General features: G+C 47.0%; 1 protein-coding gene across 4 annotated transcripts in view; it reads right to left on the reverse strand.

The window, feature by feature from the left end:
* LOC114582269 (uncharacterized) overlaps positions 1–22,412 on the reverse strand; it is a 110,298-nt gene that overhangs the window by 75,688 nt on the left and 12,198 nt on the right. For 3 of the 4 annotated variants that reach the window (XM_077917440.1, XM_028703174.2, XM_028703176.2), the window contains 9 exons: positions 17,479–17,622; positions 16,681–16,752; positions 14,518–14,661; positions 12,384–12,455; positions 8,141–8,284; positions 7,843–7,914; positions 6,315–6,458; positions 2,821–2,892; positions 1,529–1,675 (listed from right to left, as the gene is read on the reverse strand). In XM_077917440.1, coding sequence (XP_077773566.1) covers positions 1,529–1,675; positions 2,821–2,892; positions 6,315–6,458; positions 7,843–7,914; positions 8,141–8,284; positions 12,384–12,455; positions 14,518–14,661; positions 16,681–16,752; positions 17,479–17,622 — 1,011 coding nt within the window. The remainder of the gene's footprint in view (positions 1–1,528; positions 1,676–2,820; positions 2,893–6,314; positions 6,459–7,842; positions 7,915–8,140; positions 8,285–12,383; positions 12,456–14,517; positions 14,662–16,680; positions 16,753–17,478; positions 17,623–22,412) is intronic. The other variant, XM_028703172.2, reaches the window with a different exon arrangement.

Consider the following 22,412-nt stretch of genomic DNA (forward strand, 5'->3'; position numbering starts at 1 on the left):
TCCCGAATGCCGCAAACCCGGAAGTGAGTGTTTCGGTTTTTGAATGTTTTTCGGAAGCCGAATTTCTGACACAGCTTCCACTTGAGTGCAAGAAGCTCCTGTAGCCAATTGGAAGTCACGCCTTGGTTTCCGAACAGAACGGACTTCCGGAATAGATTACATTCAAGAACCAAGGTTCCACTGTATTACTACTGTTATTATTCATTAAATTTACATACAGGGCAGTTTACAGTATACAAATATGAAATATATAACATAACAAAAAACAAACAAACACCAAACCCTCACCCACAGACACATTTAAAAGGCCATAGTTTGTTTTAATGCCTGCAACACCTTTATATTTAGTGTAATTAGTAAGTTAACCAATCCCTGAAAGAATATTACCTCCTGATACATCCTTTGTCTTACCAACTTTGTTTTTGTAAATAAAACATTTCTCATTTGTTCAACTTCTGCCTAAGACACCAAATCACGAAGTTTTCCCTCACACAAGATCCCAAAGACAAGCTGTGGCCATTTGGAAATTGAATTAATTGGCGTACCGCGCGGTGGGTTTGCTACAGGACTGATTAGCAGTGGGATCTGCTACAGAGACCTTCACCTTGAAGAAGAGGGAAACATTCCCTTAGAAGGACCCTGCACATGTGTAGAAATTTCCGGTGTTTGCATGGATGAAATGAAACCTACCATGCAGAGGTCAATTATCATATCTGTTCCTCCACTGACTTTTATTATTATTATTTATTGAATTTATATACCGGCCTATACCTGGGGGGTTCAGGGGGGTTCACAGAATAAAACCAAGATATAAAAACACAAATACATAATAAAAATAAAAGCAACAACCCAACAGCCCTCCCAACAACAACATTTTAAAAGGGCATAGGATGTAAATCAGGTCAACCAAAGGCCTGGTTAAAAAGGAACGTTTTTGCCTGGCGCCTAAAGGTGTATTATGAAGGCGCTAGGTGAACTTCCCTGGGGAGAGCATTCCACAGACAGGGAGCCACTGCAGAGAAGGCCCCGTTCTCGTGTTGCCACCCTCTGGATCTCTCGAGGAGGCGGCTCTAGAAGGAGGGCCTCAGAAGATGATCTCAGGGTCCAGGTAGGTTCATATAGAAAGAGGCGGTCCTTGAGGTATTGCGGTCCTGGGCCGTTTAAGGCTTTCTAGGTCAAAGCCAGCACTTTGAATTGGGCTCAGAAACTAATCGGTAGCCAGTGCAATTGGACTAGGATCAGTTTAATAAGCTCAAACTGTCTTGCTCTGGTGAGAAATTTGGCCGCTGAGTTCTTCACCAGCTGAAGTTTCCATACCGTCTTCAGAGGCAGCCCTACATATAACCCACTTTTGTCTCTAGACTTGCCCACACTGGCACGAACCTGCCAGAAGGCTGCCCACAAGGCAAGGTGGCCCCTTGGCTGAGAAATATTCTTGACCCCCTGGAACAGATAGTTACTGGGAGGCGATTTTCACACAAAGCTTATCTCCAATGGCTAGCCACTTCCTTTCGGTTGGACCACTTACCCGTCATACGTACCGACTTCAGCACCTGAGCAATCAACCTGTTAGCCATGCGCAGGCCCAAGCGGCTGGTGGTGCCTTCCACAGCCGGAGACTCCCCCATGCTGTGCTCTTTTATTAACTTGAGAGCACAGATGTTCTCCATGACGCCTGAGGAAGGAAACATCAGCAGCAGCATTTAAAAGTCACGTTAAGAGTGAAGGTTCTCGCTCGGAGACACCCTTTGTGGCCCACTTGCCGAGGAAAACCCCAGGGTGGGCTGCGGGGTCAAGTCAGTACAGTGGTACCTCGGGTTACATACACTTCAGGTTACAGATGCTTCAGGTTACAGACTCTGCTAACCCAGAAATAGTGCTTCAGGTTAAGAACTTTGCTTCAGGATGAGAACAGAAATCGTGCTCCGGCGACGTGGCAGCAGCAGGAGGCCCCATTAGCTAAAGTGGTGCTTCAGGTTAAGAACAGTTTCAGGTTAAGAATGGACCTCCAGAACGAATTAAGTACTTAACCCGAGATACCACTGTAATAACTTAGTTCAAAGAAACAAAAACAGCTCAGGCCTAGTGAGCACAGCAACTCTTCCCAGCAGGGCCGTCTTTAGCATATGTGGCACCGGGGTGCAAAGAACTGCCCGGAGCCCCCAATTTTTTTGGGGGGTGGGGGTAGGCAGCTTTTTTTAGGTGGGCAGCTCAGAGTTGTGGAGCTTTTTTGGGGGGGCATGCAACTCTCTCCCATGCCACTGCGGGTAGAGGGCGGAGAGCAATCCCTACAGAGGTTTGGGAGGGAAGCTGCGTGCCTCATGTGAGCAGTGTGTGTGCGCTGAGCGGGCCTCTCGACAGCCTGCCAATCCCAGCCGCGCCTCATCGTCCGCAGCAGAAAAGCCTGCGGTGCTCCAACGTGCTCTGCTCCGCTTGGCAGCGGCTGTCGGCTGGCCTGGCTCTTCAATGCCCAGACTCCAAATCTCGGCCCCAGACCCTCGGCCTGGCACCCCTAAGAGCCCAACACCCGGGTGCCCCACACCCCTAGTGCCTATGGGTAAGGCAGCCCTTCTTCCCAGTAGGTCTTGCCCCATGACGTGGTTGCGACCTCCCCACAAATCCCAAAATCTCATCATCTCCCCAACCAGATGGATTCTGGGTTTTTTTTGGGGGGAAAGGTGCTTTAAAACATTTTTTTCAATTCATTATAAATTATTTCCCAATACTCTTTTACCCTTTTACAGGTCCACCACATATGAAAGAACGAACGTTCTAAGGTGTGCCTTCTCTACACACATTTGTGTATGCCCAAGATCTTACCTGAAAAATTTGCAAACCGCCTGGTTGACTTCATTGCTGCGGTCAGTTCCTTGACAACCACAGTCCCATCAGCTACAGAAGAAGCAGAGCAGTTATGGAATCATTAAGAGCAGGCACCCCCAAACTCGGCCCTCCAGATGTTTTGGGACTACAATTCCCATCATCCCTGACCACTGGTCCTGTTAGCTAGGGATGATGGGAGTTGTAGTCCCAAAACATCTGGAGGGCCGAGTTTGGGGTGCCTGGTTAAGAGAGACCAAACAGTGTCATGCAATCCACCTCCATTTTCTGAGAGGATAGCCTATATCACACACATTCCCAGATGCCTGGTCAACCTCCGTCTATTGAGGACAGAACATTCCCACCAAACATGGTTCCCCAAACACATGGTCAAAAAGATGTGCACCATAAGAGCTAGTCTAGTGTGCTGGCTAAGTCCGTGAGTTATGAGCCAGGAAATGCACAGCTCTCCATCTCAGCCATGAACTTGCTAGGTCCAGCCTCTATCTGTAATATGGAGAGAATCACGCTGCCCTACTGTCACTGGTTGTCGTAGGCACAAGGTGATAATGTTTCTGGAATATTATGACTAGTCGAAAAGCACCGTAACACATAAAGTAAAGGTAAAGGTAAAGGGACTCCTGACCATTAGGTCCAGTCATGGCCGACTCTGGGGTTGCGACGCTCATCTCGCTTTACTGGCCGAGGGAGCCGGCGTACAGCTTCCAGGTCATGTGGCCAGTATGACTAAGCCGCTTCTGGAGAGAGGGGGCCACTAGGGGGCGCATCGGAAGATGGCTGACAATAACATCTCTCCGACCCACACGAGGTAATTTGGAGGCTATGATGGGAGTAATTAGCCTCCCTACCCCCCCCAGGAAGGTGGGGGGGACTGCACTTGCCTGCTGTGCCCTACACCACCCCCGAATTTGTGGGGGTGGGTCGCACTAGGCACAAAGCCCTCCTGTGGGATTCCGGCACTCCTGGACGCCGTCCCTGATCAGCGCCACTAGCTGCAAGAACTTCAAAAGAAACAATTTGGATGAAGCTAATTGCACATATTTCAAGGAAGGAGGGGGAGTAAAGACTGCTAACAGAAGAGATCTCTGATAAAAAAAGACAAGAATAAATCATGAGAAGATACGCCAAGATACGGTATGGCAAATGACTGATGGGGAAAAACTTTCCTTTCTTTCCTTATGTGATTAAACAAGAATCCCCTCCCCTCACGAGTCAGAAATGTCGTTTTAAGGACTTAGGCTGTGGATTTAAGACTGTGTGAAGATAAACTTTCGAACCAAAGCATGTTTTAAGAAGAGCGTGGAATGTACAAGAGCTCTGGAATGACGCAGTTAAAAATGCCGTCGCCATATTGGGAAGTTCTGTCGGAGGTCTTGAGTCTGGGAGGAGAAATAGAAAAATAGAGCTGCTTTTATATTGTGGGTGAAACTCCTCAGAGGGACTTAAGAGCGACAGTTTTGCGATGGAAAGATGATGGAAAGAGCGATGGAAAGAATGATGCGATGGAAAGAATGATGGAAAGAGCGATGTTATCTATGAAGGTGATGATATATGGAAACCATCTCGATTTGAGGATTGGAAGAATGGAAAAATTCACACAGGATTAATATTGGTGTTTATCGGCTTAAGGAGACTATCAGAAGAGATCATAAAGAAAAAAGAGAAAATATATGAACAAGATGTGATGTGGAAACAGCAAGATAAGACTGGATAAAATTATGAACTCTGTTTGGACTGATTTGGTTTGATTTGGACATTAATGCAGTAGCAAGAAGATGATCAGAATCCCCCTTCGGATCTTGAAATATGGGTCCCCCCAACAAAATTTAAAATTCGGCTTTGTAATTCGGAATTTATGTGATGTGATTTAATTTGATTTGATTGGCCGGTTAATAAAAATTAATTTTTTTAAAAAGCCGCTTCTGGAGAACCAGAGCAGCGCACGGAAGCGCCGTTTACCTTCCCGCCGGAGCGGTATCTATTTATCTACTTGCACTTTTGACGTGCTTTCGAACTGCTAGGTTGGCAGGAGTAGAGACCGAGCAACGGGAGCTCACCCTGTCACGGGGATTCAAACCGCTGACCTTCTGATCGGCAAGTCCTAGGCTCTGTGGTTTAACCCACAGCGCCACCTGCGTCCCAACATAAAGTACCCACCCACTAAAGATTGTGTCCCTGCATCTCACTCCCCTCGCCTCATTTCACAATTAGCCTCCACTGGGGCTGAACCTATACAGATTTTTTTTAAAAAATGCTACAGAAAAACACATTATAAAAGCTCTTAATGGAAAATCCCGTTGGTGACGGATCATTGCTCTATAGCGCCATCTGGTGTCACATGTTTATAACACATAACAATATAATTGACAAGTGTAGCTGAGTCCTGGGGTGGTTAATTCTATCTAAACAGCCTTGCGTGCGATGGGCGTGCTATGCGTGATACGGAAATGTGGCATAATTACTTGCCCTCTGAGAGGCTACCTACTGGATCTCTGTAGGTGTCAAAGTTCTACGTTAGCCTCCTCCCAGAGATCACTCACTCTAAAGCCTAGAAGGAAAGGGCGTCTAATATTTATTTTCCGTTCTCTGTAATTGTACCAGAACATCTCAACTGGGTGCAAGAATGATCAGGTCACAAGTGGCTTCGTGCGGCCTTCCACCAATCAGAAGCGGGCCCATCAATCAAAGTTAAAACTTGCAGCCCTGCATTCTGCCCCACCCTAACCCCACTGGCCTTCCACCCACCTCAGAGTCAGAGGCAGCCAAGAAGAGAGGTAGAGAGGAGGGGGAAATCACAGCGGGAAGATGGGCTTAGGAAGGGAGGAAGCAGCAGACAGAGCCCAGTCTCAGGCCAGAGCCTGGTACGGTTCTCATACCTAACAATTCCTCTTACTGAGCGGAGGAGGGGTTAGTCTAGATGGCTCTTTGGGTCCCCTTCCAGCTCTACAGTTCTATGATTCTATGATCCCCCAAAGAGGACCAACTCATCCAACGGCCTTTATGTCACGCAGCTCCACCAATCAGAAGCGGGCCCATCAATCAAAGTTAAAACCTGCAGCCCTGCATTCTGCCCCACCCACAAGCCACATATGAAAAATGTCACATGTGAAGTAGCTTTCAAATTACAGCCATACCTTGGATCTCAAACGCCTTGGTACTCGGACATTTAGACTCCCAAACGCCACAAACCCGGAAGTGAGTGTTCTGGTTTGCAAATGTTCTTTGGAACCCGAACGTCTGACAGAGCTTCCGATTGGTTGCAGGAGCTTCCTGCAGCCAATCAGAAGCCACGCTTTGGTTTCTGAATGTTTTGCACTTTGAACAGACTTCCGGAATGGATTCCGTTCGACTTCCAAGGTAAGACTGCACTGAAAGAGGAAGGAATTGTTCTCGCGACTGCTCTCCTGGGTTTGGGTCCTGTGAACTCAGGACGTGCTTGGCAAAATGAGTAACGTGTAGGAATGAATGCTCACCGGAAACTACCACAGAATTTATGGCTTGCTTTAGTTCTGGTCTAGTTAAATGGACCCCGATGGTTCTGAAGTAGGCCTCCACATCCGACACCTTCACTTTCTCATCCTTGAACTGGCTAAAAGTCTTGATGGCATTGTTCAGAACTACAAGGAGGAAGAACAGAAGATGGCAAAACTGTCGGCACTGCTAATAAGAGGCATAATTTTAGAATCATTTAAGGAGGAGCAGAGACCCTTTCTAGTCTGTTTGAAAAGGTATTTTCCATATCTGAAGGCCACAGCGGGGTTTTGAAGCTTAAGGGGGGGGGGGGGGAAATAGCTGAACATATTAAGAAACTTGTTAAAGAGGATAAAACTGGATATGGTGGGATTATAAAATGCAACTCTTTGAAATTTTGATTATAAACATTGATGATGGGTTAGCAGGAAGTCACTAGTATTGTAGAATCGGATATAACTGTTGAGTGACAAAATGCAACTTTTAAGCTTGAAATAAAATAAAACATGCACCGAGGAGACTGGTGACTGGGAGCGGACACTGTTACCATATAACACTGGTCCTAAAGGATCTACATTGGCTCCCAGTATGTTTCCAAGCACAGTTCAATGTATTGGTGCTGAGCTTTAAAGCCCTAAACGGCCTTGGTCCAGTATACCTGAAGGAGCGTCTCCACCCCCAATGTTCAGCCTGGACACTGAGGTCCAGCTCCTAGGGCCTTCTGGCGGTTCCCTCATTGCAAGAAGTGAAGTTACAGGGAACAAGGCAGAGAGCCTTCTCAGTAGTGGCACCCGCCCGGTGGAACGCCCTCCCATCAGATGTCAAGGAGATTAAAGAACTACACAACTTTTTGAAGACATCTGAAGGCAGCCCTGTGTCTGGAAGATTTTAACGTTTTACATTTTATGGTGGTACCTTGGTTGTCGAATGTAATCCGTTCCAGAAGATCATTCGACTTCTGAAACCAAAGCATTTACTTCTGGAAGCATTTACTCACGGAACATTCAATATGGAAGCCGTGTGGCACGTTCAATTTCCGAAAAGCGTTCGAAAACCAAAGTGGTTACTTCCAGGTTTTTGCCATTCGAAAACCGAAATGTTTGACTTCTGAGATGTTTGAAAACTGAGGTGTCACTGTATTATGTTTTTATTTGTTGGAAGCCGCCCAGAGTGGCTTGGGCAACCCAGCCAGATGGGCGGAGAATAACAACAAGAAAGAAAGAAAGAAAGAAAGAAAGAAAGAAAGAAAGAAAGAAAGAAAGAAAGAAAGAGGAGGAGCCTTCCTTAAAAACTCAGTCACAAAGCCTTTCCATCCAACTGTGTTGTACTCTGTGCCCCTCAGTAGGCCTGGAAGCCAGGCAAAACACACCTTGTGGTAGGGGTGCAAGAGGCATGATACAAAACAGGCTCCAAATCTGTTCTTTCCAAAAAGCTGGATTTGAAAGAAATCTTCAACACAGGTTTCCCCCTCTAATAGCGTAATTCCTCACCCACCACTACCATGTTCCTAACCTGTGCCTTCCCCCTCACCTTCCATTTCTGTGAAGCGTCGCAATTTGGATATCTTCTTCAAGACTTGCCCAATATCAATTTTCCCAGTTTCTGCAGAGGGGAAAGAGATTACATTGAACGATGGGACAGCAAGTCCTGGGACCTTCGCTCCCACTGGACTCTTCCTCTATTAAAGATCTCTTCTTTTATGTATCATGTCCCTCACACACCTGCAGCCCAAGGCACCCGTTCCCGTTGCCTGGCAACAGCAGCCAACTGAGAAGGCAAGACCAAGGCCTCACCCTCCCAAGAGGTGTCCTCACTCAGTAATACTTACTGTCAGAAGATGTCCTCGTGATTAGCTGTTCATACTCGTGTGGGTTTAAGCGAATGCCCATGCTCTTGAGGGTGGGATTGAGTTCGTCCAGCGAGATTCTGCTTTCCTGAAGGGTGTCGACGGCTTTGATGATGCCCTTCAGCACTAAGAGGTAAAGCAATGTTGAGTTTTACTCATGGTAACCAGCAACTGGCATAATGGCCCCTTGGCCAAAACATTAAAAGTGAACTTCTGCACCCCTCATCCCACTTTGAGGCCTTTCCAAGAAGCAAAGAGTTAGAAGGATAATCTAATCCAGCATTTCCTGATCTGCTAGTGTATTTTAGAACTAAATGGAACAAGGAAAGTATTCAGAGAGTCTAAAGCAGGCATAGGCAAACTCGGCCCTTCAGATGTTTTGGGACTACAACTCCCATCATCCCTAAATAACAGGACCAGTGATCAGAGATGATGCGAATTGTAGTCTCAAAACATCTGCAGGGCCAAGTTTGCATGTGCCTGGTCTAAAGCACTCATCTACAAAGAAGGCTGCTATGGCCTGGCCTGGCCTGGCCTTCTCCCAATCCTGTGTCCATGTTTTTGGTGCAACTGAACAATTCCATCATACTGTAAGCAGATGTACAGAAAATAAATGTCCTCAAAGGAGGCAGCTGTGTAACTGCTCAGGGAAAGAAAACCATAGTTTGAAATGAGAGAGAGAGAGAGAGAGAGAGAGAGAAGCTGCACGCAAGAAGTCATCTGGAGATTTAGGGGAACCTCTCACTGGATATCTGATGAGGAAGCAGTGGATCTTTTTATACCTGAAGGAGCATCTCCACCCCCATTGTTCAGCCCGGACACTGAGGTCCAGCTCCGAGGGCCTTCTGGCGGTTCCCTCATTGTGAGAAGTGAGGTGGCAGGGAACCAGGCAGAGGGCCTTCTTGGTAGTGGCACCCACCCTGTGGAAAGCCCTCTCATCAGATGTCAAGGAAACAAACAACTACCTGACTTTTAGAAGACATCTGAAGGCAGCCCTGTTTAGGGAAGTTTTGAATGTTTGAAGTTTTATTCTGTTTTTAGTCCTCTGCTGGAAGCCGCCCAGAGTGGCTGGGGAAACCCAGCCAGATTAAGTTTACCAGACGCCCCCGTTTCCCGGGGACAGTCCCCGGATTTACAAATCAGTCCCCTGACAAAATCCTATCATTCCTATTGAAATTGAAAAGTGTCCCCGGACTCATTGAAAAATATTTGGTAACCCTATGCCAGATGGGCGTGGTGTGTGTGTGATGAGAGATATATTTATTATTTACACACACACACACACACACACAGAGAGAGAGAGAGAGAGAGAGAGAGAGAGAGAGAGAGAGAGAGAGATACACAAAGATTTGGGATCTGGCTTCCAAGGCAGTGAAAGGCCATCACACCAGTCTTCCGTCACTTATGACACTCCTGAATGTCAAGACCTTGAAGTCCGGCAGTGACCCACACACAGAGGGTGCGCGGCCAGCAGAACTGACCGGAGTGGGGATTGGACCCTAGTCCCACCACTGATTTGGAGCCCGAGATGCGCCCCCGCGAGCTTGACATCCTGATCTTGGGCCCCTAGTCAGAAGGGGGTGGTGCTAGCCATTCGAATCAGCCTGAGATTTGTTTGTTTGCCCTGCTAGTCTCCCTAGGGAAACCTGCGGTTTACTGCTGAATTGGAACAAATGTCAATTGGGCTTTTTTGCAGATGGACGTCTGTTCCGAACGGTAGGTTTTCCTGGGGACAGTGGCAGGACAAACCTGACCCCCGCCTAAAAATCAAGGCACAAACGAAAGTGTGAATGAACCCTGAGCTTGTCATGGAACGAGATCTCCATGCCATGAGCCCTGTCCAGGGTCCTGAAAGACCTGCCTCTAAACACCCTAATGTTTAGGAAGCCTTATGCTGGAATGAACACTGTCTTGTTGCCTGCATCTATCTCTTTCTACCCTATGGTCTTCATGCAACTGGTTCCCCACAGGAATGAAATGGGGCAAAAAGTTACCAAGAACAGATACTAGCAAACCTTAAAAAGTTATCAAGAACAGATGCTAACAAACCTTTCCCTGGTTAACAGTGACAGGAGGCAGTTATATATAATAATAATAATAATAATAATAATAATAATAATAATAATAATAATAAATTTTATTTATATCCCGCCCTCCCCAGCCGAAGCCGGGCTCAGGGCGGCTAACAACAATAAAACAGTACAAAAGTACAGCATAAACAACACTCTAAAATCATTCATTATAAAATTAATTAATTCAAGCCACTGGCAACCATTGGGCCAGAGCTCCGCGAAGATTGCCGAGGGAGGGAGTCAGGCTGTGCCCTGGCCAAAGGCCTGGTGGAACAGCTCTGTCTTGCAGGCCCTGCGGAAAGATGTCAAGTCCCGCAGGGCCCTGGTCTCTTGTGACAGAGTGTCACCCACAACTTAATCTGATGCACAACGCTGCATTGTATCAAATATCTGAATGATATTTTTTCATCTAAAAAAGGCTATTGGGGAAAATGGCGCCATTTGCCGAAAAATGCAGCTCTCCTTCTAACAAAACCAGTCGGTAGAGCATGTGACTCTTAATCTCAGGGACGTGGGTTTGAGCCCCACATTGGGCAAAAGATTCTTGCATTGCAGAGGGTTGGACTAGAGGACCCTTGCGGTCCTTTCCAACTCTACAGTTCTATGATTCTATAAGAAAACAAAACAAACCCCTGCCAGTGCATCAGAGAGCCAGTGTGGTGTAGTGGTTAAGAGCGGTAGACTCGTAATCTGGGGAACCGGGTTCGCGTCTCCGCTCCTCCACATGCAGCCGCTGGGTGACCTTGGGCTAGTCACACTTCTCTGAAGTCTCTCAGCCCCACTCACCTCACAGAGTGTTTGTTGTGGGGGAGGAAGGGAAAGGAGAATGTTAGCCGCTTTGAGACTCCTTCGGGTAGTGATAAAGAGGGATATCAAATCCAAACTCCTCCTCCCGCCCAGGTAGTCTTGAAATAATTTGTATCCACAGGAACCTTCTGAACCGTAATGATTAAGTCAGGGGCGTCTTACCCATAGAGGCTAGTGGCACAGGGTGGCAAGTTCTGGAGGGCACCAGGGAAGAGGTGGAAGCTGGATGCAGCGCCTCCCGGCATCAGCTCTCCACCCTCGCCATGCCGTGCCGAAGCAGCACCGCACCCAGAGCCTCCATCTGCCATGGCCACGGTGGCACAAAGTGGTCAGCTGAACCGGGAGGCGCCGCATCCAGCCTCTGCCTTTTCCCCACCGGAGGAGCTGCCCTTCAGCCACTGCCCACCTCCTCCAGCCCCGCCGGCAGCGTCTTCCTCCCTAGAAAAAGGTGGACAACTATGGGACACTGGGAAACTCTGGGAAACAGAGGGGGGCAGCGCCGGAGGGAGCTTTGCACCACGGCACCAGATATGCTTAAGATGGCCTTGGATTAAGTGCCGGCCTACCGTATTATTTGCTTATTTATTACATTTATATAGCACTTTTTCCTCCAAGGAGGTCTCAAGGTCCTGTGCATATTTCTCCCCACCTCATTTTTCTCTTCACAACAACTCTGTGAGGTAGGTTAGGCTGAGAGACATTGATTGGGCCCAAGGTCACTTTGTGCAAGTCATCCGGTGGACAAAGTTGTTGAGTTAGTCAGTTCATCATAATAATATTACCTAATAAATAACACTGAATTAGTAATACTTAATTGGTAACTACCCCTTCATGGATCACTGCCTTGTTGTGGCAAAGGGGCTTGAATAACTCCAAGAAGCTCGGAGCTATGCCGTGCAGGGCCACCCAAGACGGACAGGTCATAGGCAAGAGTTTAGACTAAATGTGATCCACCTGGAGAAGGAACTGGCAAATCACTCCAGTATTTTGCCAAGAAAACTCCATGGAGATAAAAAAAAAAGGAGTAGCTTTGAGAAGAAAGTGAGTGTTTCCAAGCCATGCTCTGGTTCATGGGGTCACGGAGAGTTGAACACGACTAAGACGACTAAACAACAACAGCAGCAATTGGTAACTCTAATACTGCAAACCCTAGCAGATAAGTGAATTGAATTACGATATCCCAGCTCAAACAGAGCATCGATGGTGCCTCATATCCATAGCTGTCAACTTTTCCCTTTTCTTGCGAGGAATCCTATTCGGAATAAGGGAATTTCTCTTTTAAAAAGGGAAACGTTGACAGCTATGCTCATATCCTCTGTCCCTCCCCAGCTGAAAATCTCACTTACCTGTCAGATCAGAGAAGTGTGGAGTGTTGGTAAAGACTTTCATGAAGTCTTTCACAACTACCTTTCCATCACCTACAAATCAAATTTAGAAAGTATATGTTTTAAAAAGTTTACCTTTTTAAACCAGTAGGAGGAGACAGGAATAGGGGGTGGGGCGATGAATATAATACCTACCATATTTTTTGCACCATAACACTCACTTTTTTCCTCCTAGAAAGTAAGGGGAAATGTCTGTGCGTGTTATGGAGGAAATGCCTACGGGTGGCATGCCTACGGATTTTCCTCCTCTAAAAACTACATGCGTGTTATGGTCGGGCGCGTGTTATAGAGCGAAAAATACGGTACATAACACGCTTCCCTCCCCAGTTGACTGTCATGGGGTGGAATTTGGAGAAAGGGCTTTGGTGTGGGCCAAGTTGAGGGACACGGAGAAATTGGACTGCATCCCAAAGAAGGGTGACCAGGACCATGAGGGGGCCTGGGAACTAAATCCCAAAAGGAATGGTTGAAAAAGCTGAGTCTGTTAAGCCTGGAGAAGAGGAGGTTAAGGGGAGTGTGAAAGCAACCTTCCAGTATCTGAAGTGCTGTCTTGCTGAATGTGGAGCAGACTTGCTCCCAGTTGTTCCACAGGGGAGGGCTAGACCCAGTGGGTGGAAACAGCAGGGATGTAAGCTTTTAGCAAAACTCTAGGAGAATTGCCATAGCGGTAAAAGCACTTTGATGGAAGAACAGCATTCAAGAGCGATGGGTTCGCCATTGCCGGAGGTATTTAAGCAGAGGCGGAATGGCCATCTGTCAGCAGTGCCACAGCTGCATCCTGCAGGAACTCCAATGTCCCTTCCAACAGTTCCAGGAAGCAAAATGGGCAAGCTGGACACATTTTGGGCTAATGTTTCTCTGGGGCAGAATGGGAGGTTAATGTAGACCAGCAGTTCTCAACCTGTGGGTCCCCAGATGTTGTTGGACTACAACTCCCATCATCCCAGAGCTCTGGGCTTGCTAGCTAGGGGTGATGGGAGTTGTAGTTCAACAACATCTGGAGACTCACAGGTTGAGAAAGGCTGATGTAGACCAAGGTCCTCCAGATGTTATTGGACTACAACTCCAATTAGCTCCAGGCAGTGCTTTTTTCTGGGGGGACACAGGGGTATGCATACCGCTTAATATTTTGTGAATCTAACAGGAGAAGAAACTAAAAATAAATAAATTAAATTTTAAGTTTCTTCCCTAGCACGGTGAATCATGAGTTCCATTGCTACTCCTGATGGCGGCCTCATTTCCTGTCACGGTGTTTCCTGAGTCACAAGACGGAAGTGACAGTTTAATGTGTCAAGCAGCGTGGAATGTGGATGTGTGGTGTTTTACCAATGAAAGTCGGGAAGATGTTGGTGCACACAGCGTCATGCCAATGTGGAAGTTACTGTGAGCTGTCAGCTGTGTAATATGAGGCAATGCACGTTCTTTGTAAAGGTAAAGGTAAAGGGACCCCTGACCATTAGGTCCAGTCGTGGCCGACTCTGGGGTTGTGACGCTCATCTCGCTTTATTGGCTGAGGGAGCGGGTGTACAGCTTCCGGGTCATATGGCCAGCATGACTGAGTCACTTCTGGCGAACCAGAGCAGCGCACGGAAACGCCGTTTACCTTCCCGCCGGAGCAGTACCTATTCATCTACTTGCACTTTGACGTGCTTTCAAACTAATAGGTTGGCAGGAGCAGGGACCGAGCAACGGGAGCTCACCCCATCGCGGGGATTCGAACCGCTGACCTTCTGATCAGCAAGCCCTAGGCTCTGTGGTTTAACCCACAGTGCCACCCGCGTCCCTACGTTCTTTGTACCTTTGTCCATTTACTGTATTTATTTCCCCCTATCTGAACTATAAAATGGTGATTTTCTTGAGTCAAAATGAGAGTACCCCTAAACATTTTTTTTTGGGGGGGGAGCACCGGTCCCAGATGGCATGGGGGGTGATGGGAGCTGTAGTCCAGCCACATATGGAGAGCACCATTTTGACTACCCCTGATGTAGACTGTGCGGTTGCAGAAGACATTGCAAGACAGAGAAAGCCTCCCTGCCGCAGTGCTGGCTGGGTATTCCAGCAGTACGGACGAGAAAGTATTTCCTCCTGTACTTACCATCCACAGATACGTGTTTCAGAGCTCGCTTGAAATCGTGGTCGGACAGGTGGACCCCCATGCATCTCGCAAAGGCCGGGAGGTCGTTCACCGCCACCTTGCCTCCTTCAATCTTGTCGATGGCTTGAATGGCACCTTTCAACACTGCAGACATGGACACTGTTAGGATTTTTATCCACCCAAGCTGCTCCACCCAAGTAGCACTGTATTGTTTATATCATGTGAGTGTCTGAGAGCGTGAGACAGGAAGTCTCAGTACTGTTGGAGTACTGCTGGAGAAGTTACTTCTGTGTGAGATGTTGTTCTGTACTGGGGCTGAGAGAGCACAGACACGCCGATGGATTCTCTGTATATAAGACAGTAAATAAAGTAGTTTTAGAACTACGGTTGTCTCTTTCTTCTGCAATGAGATGCCAGAAGACGAGCGTGCTCCTCTCAGGAGGGAGGGATCGCTTATCACCGGTCTCTCTGGACTGAGGAAGATTTTGTTTGCAGTATGGTAGCGCTGCAGAGAGCTTGCTGGGGAGACCATGCATTAAAAAGGGACTCAAAAATAACTTAAACAAGGTTTTAATAAGAAAAACAAAAACTCCATTTACACTAAATACATCAAGAAACAAACATGACCCAACCACCAACCCATCCCTCAGGGTAATGGGAGAGCTAGGTGCTGCTCCTTATATACTACACCCAATTGCTGACGCAGCTTAATCAATACAACTCAGCAGCACCTGCTATGTTTCACAGCTGTAAAGCTCCTTATCTCCTTATCTTGCTCTGGCCCCTTAAAGACATACACATCGGGTGGAACAATGATGAACCTTTACATTTAAAGAAACCATTCAACAGATTTATAGGCAGAGGGTGACCACCGGAGAGACGCCCCGGTGTCTTGGGAAGGTGGTGGCCTTCCCGGGTGTTTTTCCAACAGACACCTGATGTCTCAGCTGAACTTCAGCCTAGAACATTATCCCAAGAACAAACCTTGCGCACAGTGTGTTGGTTCTCACTCCCCAGAGAGGGTTGTATATTCCTGGCCTGCAACAACCACAGTCCCTGAACGGTGTTGGCTGGGGATGCTGGAACTTTGGAGTCCGCATGCAGCGATGGGAACAAGCTTTTCAATTTTAAGTAAATAAATAAGCAAACAAACGGAAGCATCACCACAGCAGCAACCAAAGGTAAGCATGGGGCAAAACTATTTGAGGAAATTCAAGCTGGACGAAGCCCCCCATCCTGCTTTTTTCACCTGTGAAGAGGGGCAGATACTGAGGTTTCAGGTCAGTGCTTCCATGCCTCTGTGTTCCCACTAGACTATGGGATGTCAGCAGCAGAATCCTACATCAACTATACCTTCAGGAACAATTACAGTGGTACCTTGGGTTAAGTACTTAATTCGTTCCGGAGGTCCGTTCTTAACCTGAAACTGTTCTTAACCTGAAGCACTACTTTAGCTAATGGGGCCTCCCACTGCCACCACACCGCCGCCGTGCAATTTCTGTTCTCATCCTGAGGTAAAGAGCCAGTGTGGTGTAGTGGTTAAGAGCGGTAGTCTCGTAATCTGGGGAACCGGGTTCGCGTCTCCGCTCCTCCACATGCAGCTGCTGGGTGACCTTGGGCTAGTCACACTTTGAAGTCTCTCAGCCCCACTCACCTCACAGAGTGTTTGTTGTGGGGGAGGAAGGGAAAGGAGAATGTGAGCCTCTTTGAGACTCCTTAAAGGGAGTGAAAGGCGGGATATCAAATCCAAACTCTTCTTCTTCTTCTTAACCTGAGGTATTATTTCTGGGTTAGCGGAGTCTGTAACCTGAAGCGTATATAACCCGAGGTACCACTGTACAGTCCTTTTAGCAAAGGAAGTTCTTTGGGTGATCTAAACACATTTGTTTGTCCTGGAGGATTCATCATCAGCCTCTTTAATATATTTTTTTTTACTCGGGTTCTTCTAAGGCTTTGTCTTCCCCCACGCTGTCACAGTGCTGGAGAAAACATCTGCCCTGGTTTTTTAAAAAACACCCCTGCCAATCATTATTTGGGGCTGGGATGTTCCACTACTGGCAACAGCTCGGCTCCTGGTGTAACTAAGGGGTGAGATCAAGCATCCTTCGTCCCCCTGGAAAGACCTTTAACCCAACCTGACGGAGGAAGGTCTGGTCCACTTACTTGCGAATTCAGTGATGCGGCTTGTTTTCCCCAAGGCAGACACGAAGTTGGAGAAGTTCACCATCCCATCTCCTGCAATGTCAAGTTTTAGGCATGAGATCATGAGGGTTTGTTCACAGGGATTGGTAGCCAACTGCATGAACCTGCCTTCGTCACTCGAGGCCCTTCTCTGTGCCCGGGTCCAAAAGAAGCACAGAGGTTGGTGAACAGAGACTGGACCTGCCGCCCCAGCCCCACAATCAAGCTAACAGTGGTGAGAGAAAAAGCCATTCTCTATAAGTCCGCCACAGGAGGTGACCTCCCTTAGTAGTTCAAAGTACTGTATTTTTTGCTCTATAAGACTCACTTTTTCCCTCCTAAAAAGTAAGGGGAAATGTGCGTGCGTCTTATGGAGCGAATGCAGGCTGCGCAGCTATCCCAGAAGGCAGAACAGCAAGAGGGATCGCTGCTTTCACTGCACAGCGATCCCTCTTGCTGTTCTGGCTTCTGAGATTCAGAATATTTTTTTTTCTTGTTTTCCTCCTCCAAAAACTAGGTGCGTCTTGTGGTCTGGTGCGTCTTATAGAGCAAAAAATACAGTATACTGCTGGCTGATGGTCTTTGAGGCCTGCCAGACTAACAGAGCCCTTTCAATAGCACAGATTTTTAGATTTAAAAAAATAAATAAAAACCAGGAGGAAGAAAGGGAGGGAGTTGAGGCGCTCAGGCAAGTTTGGAACGGAAAGGAGCACCGCACACTTGCCACACCAGCCCAAAGCCCACCTCAGGCGAAGCCCAAAGGACCCTGGAGAGACTCACTTGCCAAACCCGCCTTCTGCAGCACGTCCTGGAACTCTTTCTCATTCACACTCACTCCCATTTTGTGAAAGGTGGAGTGCAGTTCATTGCCTTTCATGTAATCTTCTGCAAGCGTGCTGAGGATATCAAAGGCATTCTGCAAGGCTGAAGAGAGACTCTAGTTAGGGGCAAACTACATGCTATACACAGAACCAGTGAGACGCTTGTGGCACTGTGGTCGAAACCACCAAGTCTCTTGGGCTTGTCGATCGGAGGGTCGGTGGTTCAAATCCGTGTGATGGGGTGAGCTCCCGTTGCTCTGCCCCAGTTCCTGCCAACCTAGCAGTTCGAAAGCACGCCAGTGCAAGTAGATAAATAGATACCGCTGTGGCAGGAAGGTAAAAAGCATTTCTGTGCACTCTGGCTTCCGTCATGGTGTCCCGTTGCGCCAGAAGCGGTTTAGTCATGCTGGCCACATGACTCGGAAAGCTGTCTGTAGACAAATGCCGGCTCCCTTGGCCTGAAGACGAGATGAGCGCCGCAACCCCATAGTCGCCTTTGACTGGACTTAACCATCCAGGGGTCCTTTACCATTCACCTTTTTACCTTTACACACAGAGCCAAGTAACAAAGCCCTGGCTCTATTTTTCTTTAAAGAACAAGCAGTTTCACAAGGGGGTGAATTTGAGCAGAGGAGGAGAGACAGAGGGAAGGGTATGCTTAACTCTGCCAGCCATTGTTGTACAGTATTCTAAATTATCCCTTCTCAGGTCTACTTCTCACCAAGGTTTCACATTCACCTAGATTCCCAACACCTCACATTTCTGTGTCTGCTTTTGGGTGGTGGTGAGCATGTAGACAGAGACAGTCTTTATGTTGTTGTTGTTGTTCTTGTGCCCGTTATGAAAAGATCCCAGGGCAGTATACAACATTAAGAACATATTTTACGGAGCATGATAATACAAACATACTACAAAGCATAATAATATACAGTGGTACCTCAGGTTAAGAACTTAATTCGTTCTGGAGGTCCATTCTTAACCTGAAACTGTTCTTAACCTGAGGCACCACTTTAGCTAATGGGGCCTTCCGCTGCCGCCGCGCCGCTGGAGCATGATTTCTGTTCTCATCCTGAGGTAAAGTTCTTAACCCAAGGTACTCTTTCTGGGTTAGCGGAGTCTGTAACCTGAAGCGTATGTAACTCATTATATGAAAATGATGTATCACTGGTACCTAACTCCTACTAAACTAGCAAAAATGTATAGAACTGCTAAAAATACATGTTGGAAGTGTAAAGAGAAGGAAGGCACATTACACCAGATGTGGTGGACATGCAAAAAAAAAAAAAGTATATTGGAAAATGATTTATAACAAGTTGAAAAAAATGTTTAAAATAACTTTTGTAAAAAAACAAAACAAAAACAAAACCTACAGCTTTCTTACTAGTAATTTTAGGTCCAGAAATTCCTAAGGATCAGAACAGATTATTTATGTATGCTACAACAACTGAATGGATGCTATTTGCCCAAAGATGGGAGGACGACAATTTACCTACAAAAGAAGATTGGCCTATAAAGATGATGGACTATGCCGAATTGGCGGAAATGACTGGGAAAATCAGAGATCAAGAGGACAATAAATTTAATAAAGAAAAGAATGAGGAATTTTTTCAAGTTACTTGAAAGAAGACTGTAAACAACTGAGAACATTGGCAGGATTTTAAAAACGATTGCAATGAAGTGAGAACTATGGTAAAAATTGAGATTTAAGAAAATATGGATGCAGTTTGAAGAGAATATCTGGGGAAACCATGGAGGGAAGTTCAGGGATTCTGAGAATCCTACTTGTAAAATGATTATGATTTATGTACGATGACAAATGTTAAAGGTGAAAATGAATTTTAAAAATTATATATATATTTAATAAGGAGACAAGGGGCCTCTAAAGTAATGGGGCAACTCCCCACCCGCTATGTGAGGTAAGCAGAGTTTTACATAACAAGAGGCCCATTCTGCTGTCATCCCTAGTGAATGCTGGCCAATGGAATGCAAGGTTGTGTTCTGCCCGCCACCCAATGCCATTAGAAACTTGTGGCCACATTTCCCAAGGCAATAGATGACAGCGAAGGGCCGCGAGAAAAGATGATGCCGTGGTTCCATTTCAACCCCTTCAGCAGCAGAGGAGTGCTAGGAAACACCAACAAAAACTACAATCTTTGCAGAAATGCCCGCTTCAAGTAAGAATCGGTTCCAGCTCTTTTTCTTTGGGATTTCAAAAGATGACCACTACCACCTGTTGGGCCCTGGACCCATGCCTTCCAAAGCCTGCTCTCTTGCGCGCTCTCTCTCTCTCTCTCTCTCTCTGCTTAGGTGGTGAGAATGTTTCTCCATCCCCACCCAGGCACCAAAGGCTCAGACGCAGGCATAGGCAAACTCAGCCCTCCAGATGTTTTGGGACTACAACTCCCATCATCCCTAGCTAGCAGGGCCAGTGGTCAGGGGTGATGGGAGTTGTAGTCCCAAAGCATCTGGAGGGCCGAGTTTGCCTATGCCTGGCTCAGAGTATGGCTGCCAAAGAGGCTTAGAGGACCACATGCAGCTTGTGGGTTTGCCCACTGCTACTTCAGGGTCTCTAAAATGGCCATTTTGGGTGGCTGAGATGCGGGGGAGAGACTGGACACCAGCCCCCATAAGTGGGGATGCAGTCAGCGAGTGCGAAGGCAAGCAGGCTGCAATTCACTCCAAATCTTTGGGATACGGCAGGCAAATTTCTAAAATAATAAAAACTTTTCAGTGCCACTGTAGATTTTCCTAAGCCCACGTATTCAACCAGTAAGCAAAAGGCTATATATTAGAAGGCAGTTCCCCACTCCCCTCTGTCTTTTCCCTCTGTATTTTAAGTTAATTGGGTTAGACCCACTGAAAACAATGGACCTAAGTTAGCTATTATTCATTAATTTCAGTAGGTCTATTCTGATTACGACTTGAGTGAATACAACTCACCATGTTTTTAAATGTGTGCCATTTTTTCCTCCCCCCCCAACCCTTTTATATACTCCATTTATATTTTTATATGGCTTTACCGTGATGTTACTTATTTGTAACGTATTGAATTTTGTTGTTAGCTTCCTTGGGCGCTACTATTATTTTAATGGAAAGGCAGAGTACACGGGTAAAAAACAAAAACAATACCCTTTGGACACATCATGAGGAGCATCCATGTAGAACTTGGATCAAATATAGACTGGGATTCCAAATTATCTTAGCCAGTGCAAATCAAGATCCTTCCATGGGCAAGTCCATGCTGATCTTCATCAATCAATCCAAGGGTTCCGCGAGGGCCAAAGCAGGACATGAGGCAGGAAACCAGGCAAGGTCAGGCACAGGGTCACAGGCAGGTTCTAGCAAACAGCAATGTTGCTCCCGCAACCTGGGACAGGGTCCGACAGCCTTTTATCTTTGTTGGGGTAACGGCTGGTCCTGATCTCCCGGTGACTCACCTCCCTGTCTCGCCCGAAGGCGAGCACTCCTCCTGCGAGTACTCAGGTCTCTCCTTCTCTCAGACCTTAGTCTCTGCAGCTTTGAAGATGTCGGTGGGTTACTAGACCCAGAGGCCGCCTCAGCCTCTCCTGACCCAACTGGTAGTGGAGCAGCTGTAAGTGATGGCCCAGCTGAAGGCAACGAGGTAATCCCCGCATCCGGAGCCAGGGCAGGCTCAGGACCCTGACTCGGCCCAGCTGGTGCTTCTTGCAGGGGAACCTATGCAGACTGGGGCTCTTCAGAATCAGGCCCCAGACTAGGTTCAGATGCCGCCTGAGGCAAAGGATCCGGTGCGGACTGAGACTCCTCTGGTTCCGAGGCCGAGCCCGAGTCCCAGGCCCTCACAAGAATTTTCTTATGTTCTTGTAGCATTTGGCTTTGTTTTGCATGAAAAGGCGATTGTTCATGAGGAGTGGTGTTTTGCACCCTTTGAAAAGGCAACTTTGACACAGAACTGAAACCTGAACTCTGCACCAACTGAGGGTTGCACTTGCTTCATGCTATGTGGGCCAAGTTGGGATGATCCAATGGATAGTTGCAATTGTTCTTAGGTGCAAAGCCAGGAGGTTTCAAGGGTGCACTTGAAAACAAAGTTGAACAATAAGTGAAGACCGGCCTGTATTTACAATCATAGGGATCATGCAAATACACTCATTAGGAAGTCAAAACCGGTTGAGGCTCTCTGCCGAGGGCACTTTCAGAGGCCAATGTGTGTTTGACCCGTGTGATGTGTGAAAAGGCACTAGTGCTTCCTGCAGCAAACCTACAAAGTGTGGGACTCCCTTCCATGTGCACGTACACCATTAAACACATCTCTGAGAGCCCTGTTTTGTCCAGAGTACAAAACAGATTCACAGACACAGGAATGCTTTAGACGTCTTTGCTTTGTGCATTTGCTGTGAGAAATACCAGTACAACTCCTCTTCTTCTTTGGCGATCACTCGTAGCCAAGTAAGATTGTCTTCCATAAGCACCGTTTTCAAAAGTGAGTCCGAAAATGACTGCGGAGGCCAATTCTGGATCCACACATCCTTCCACAGTGGGGACATAGGTTTCTGGGCAGGACTTGATCATAGTGAGGGTTTGCCAAGCATGCCTTCCTCTTAGCACATTTCTCCCTTTCGTCCTGAGTTCAAGTGTCTTCAAAGCCCATGACATCTTTGGTAAAGGCTGTTCTCCAATTGGAGCGCTCGCAGGCCAATGTTTCCCAGTTGTCAGTGTTTATACTACATTTTTAAAGATTTGCCTTGAGAGAGTCTTTGAACCTCTTTTGTTGACCACCAGCATCACACTTTCCATTTTTAAGTTCGGAATAGAGTAGTTGCTTTGGAAGACAATCATCAGGCATCTGCACAACATGACCACTCCAACGAAGTTGATGTTGAAGAATCATTGCTTCGACACTGGTGATCTTTG

Source organism: Podarcis muralis, chromosome 13 (genome assembly GCF_964188315.1).
Source record: "Podarcis muralis chromosome 13, rPodMur119.hap1.1, whole genome shotgun sequence".
Lineage (NCBI taxonomy): Eukaryota > Metazoa > Chordata > Lepidosauria > Squamata > Lacertidae > Podarcis > Podarcis muralis.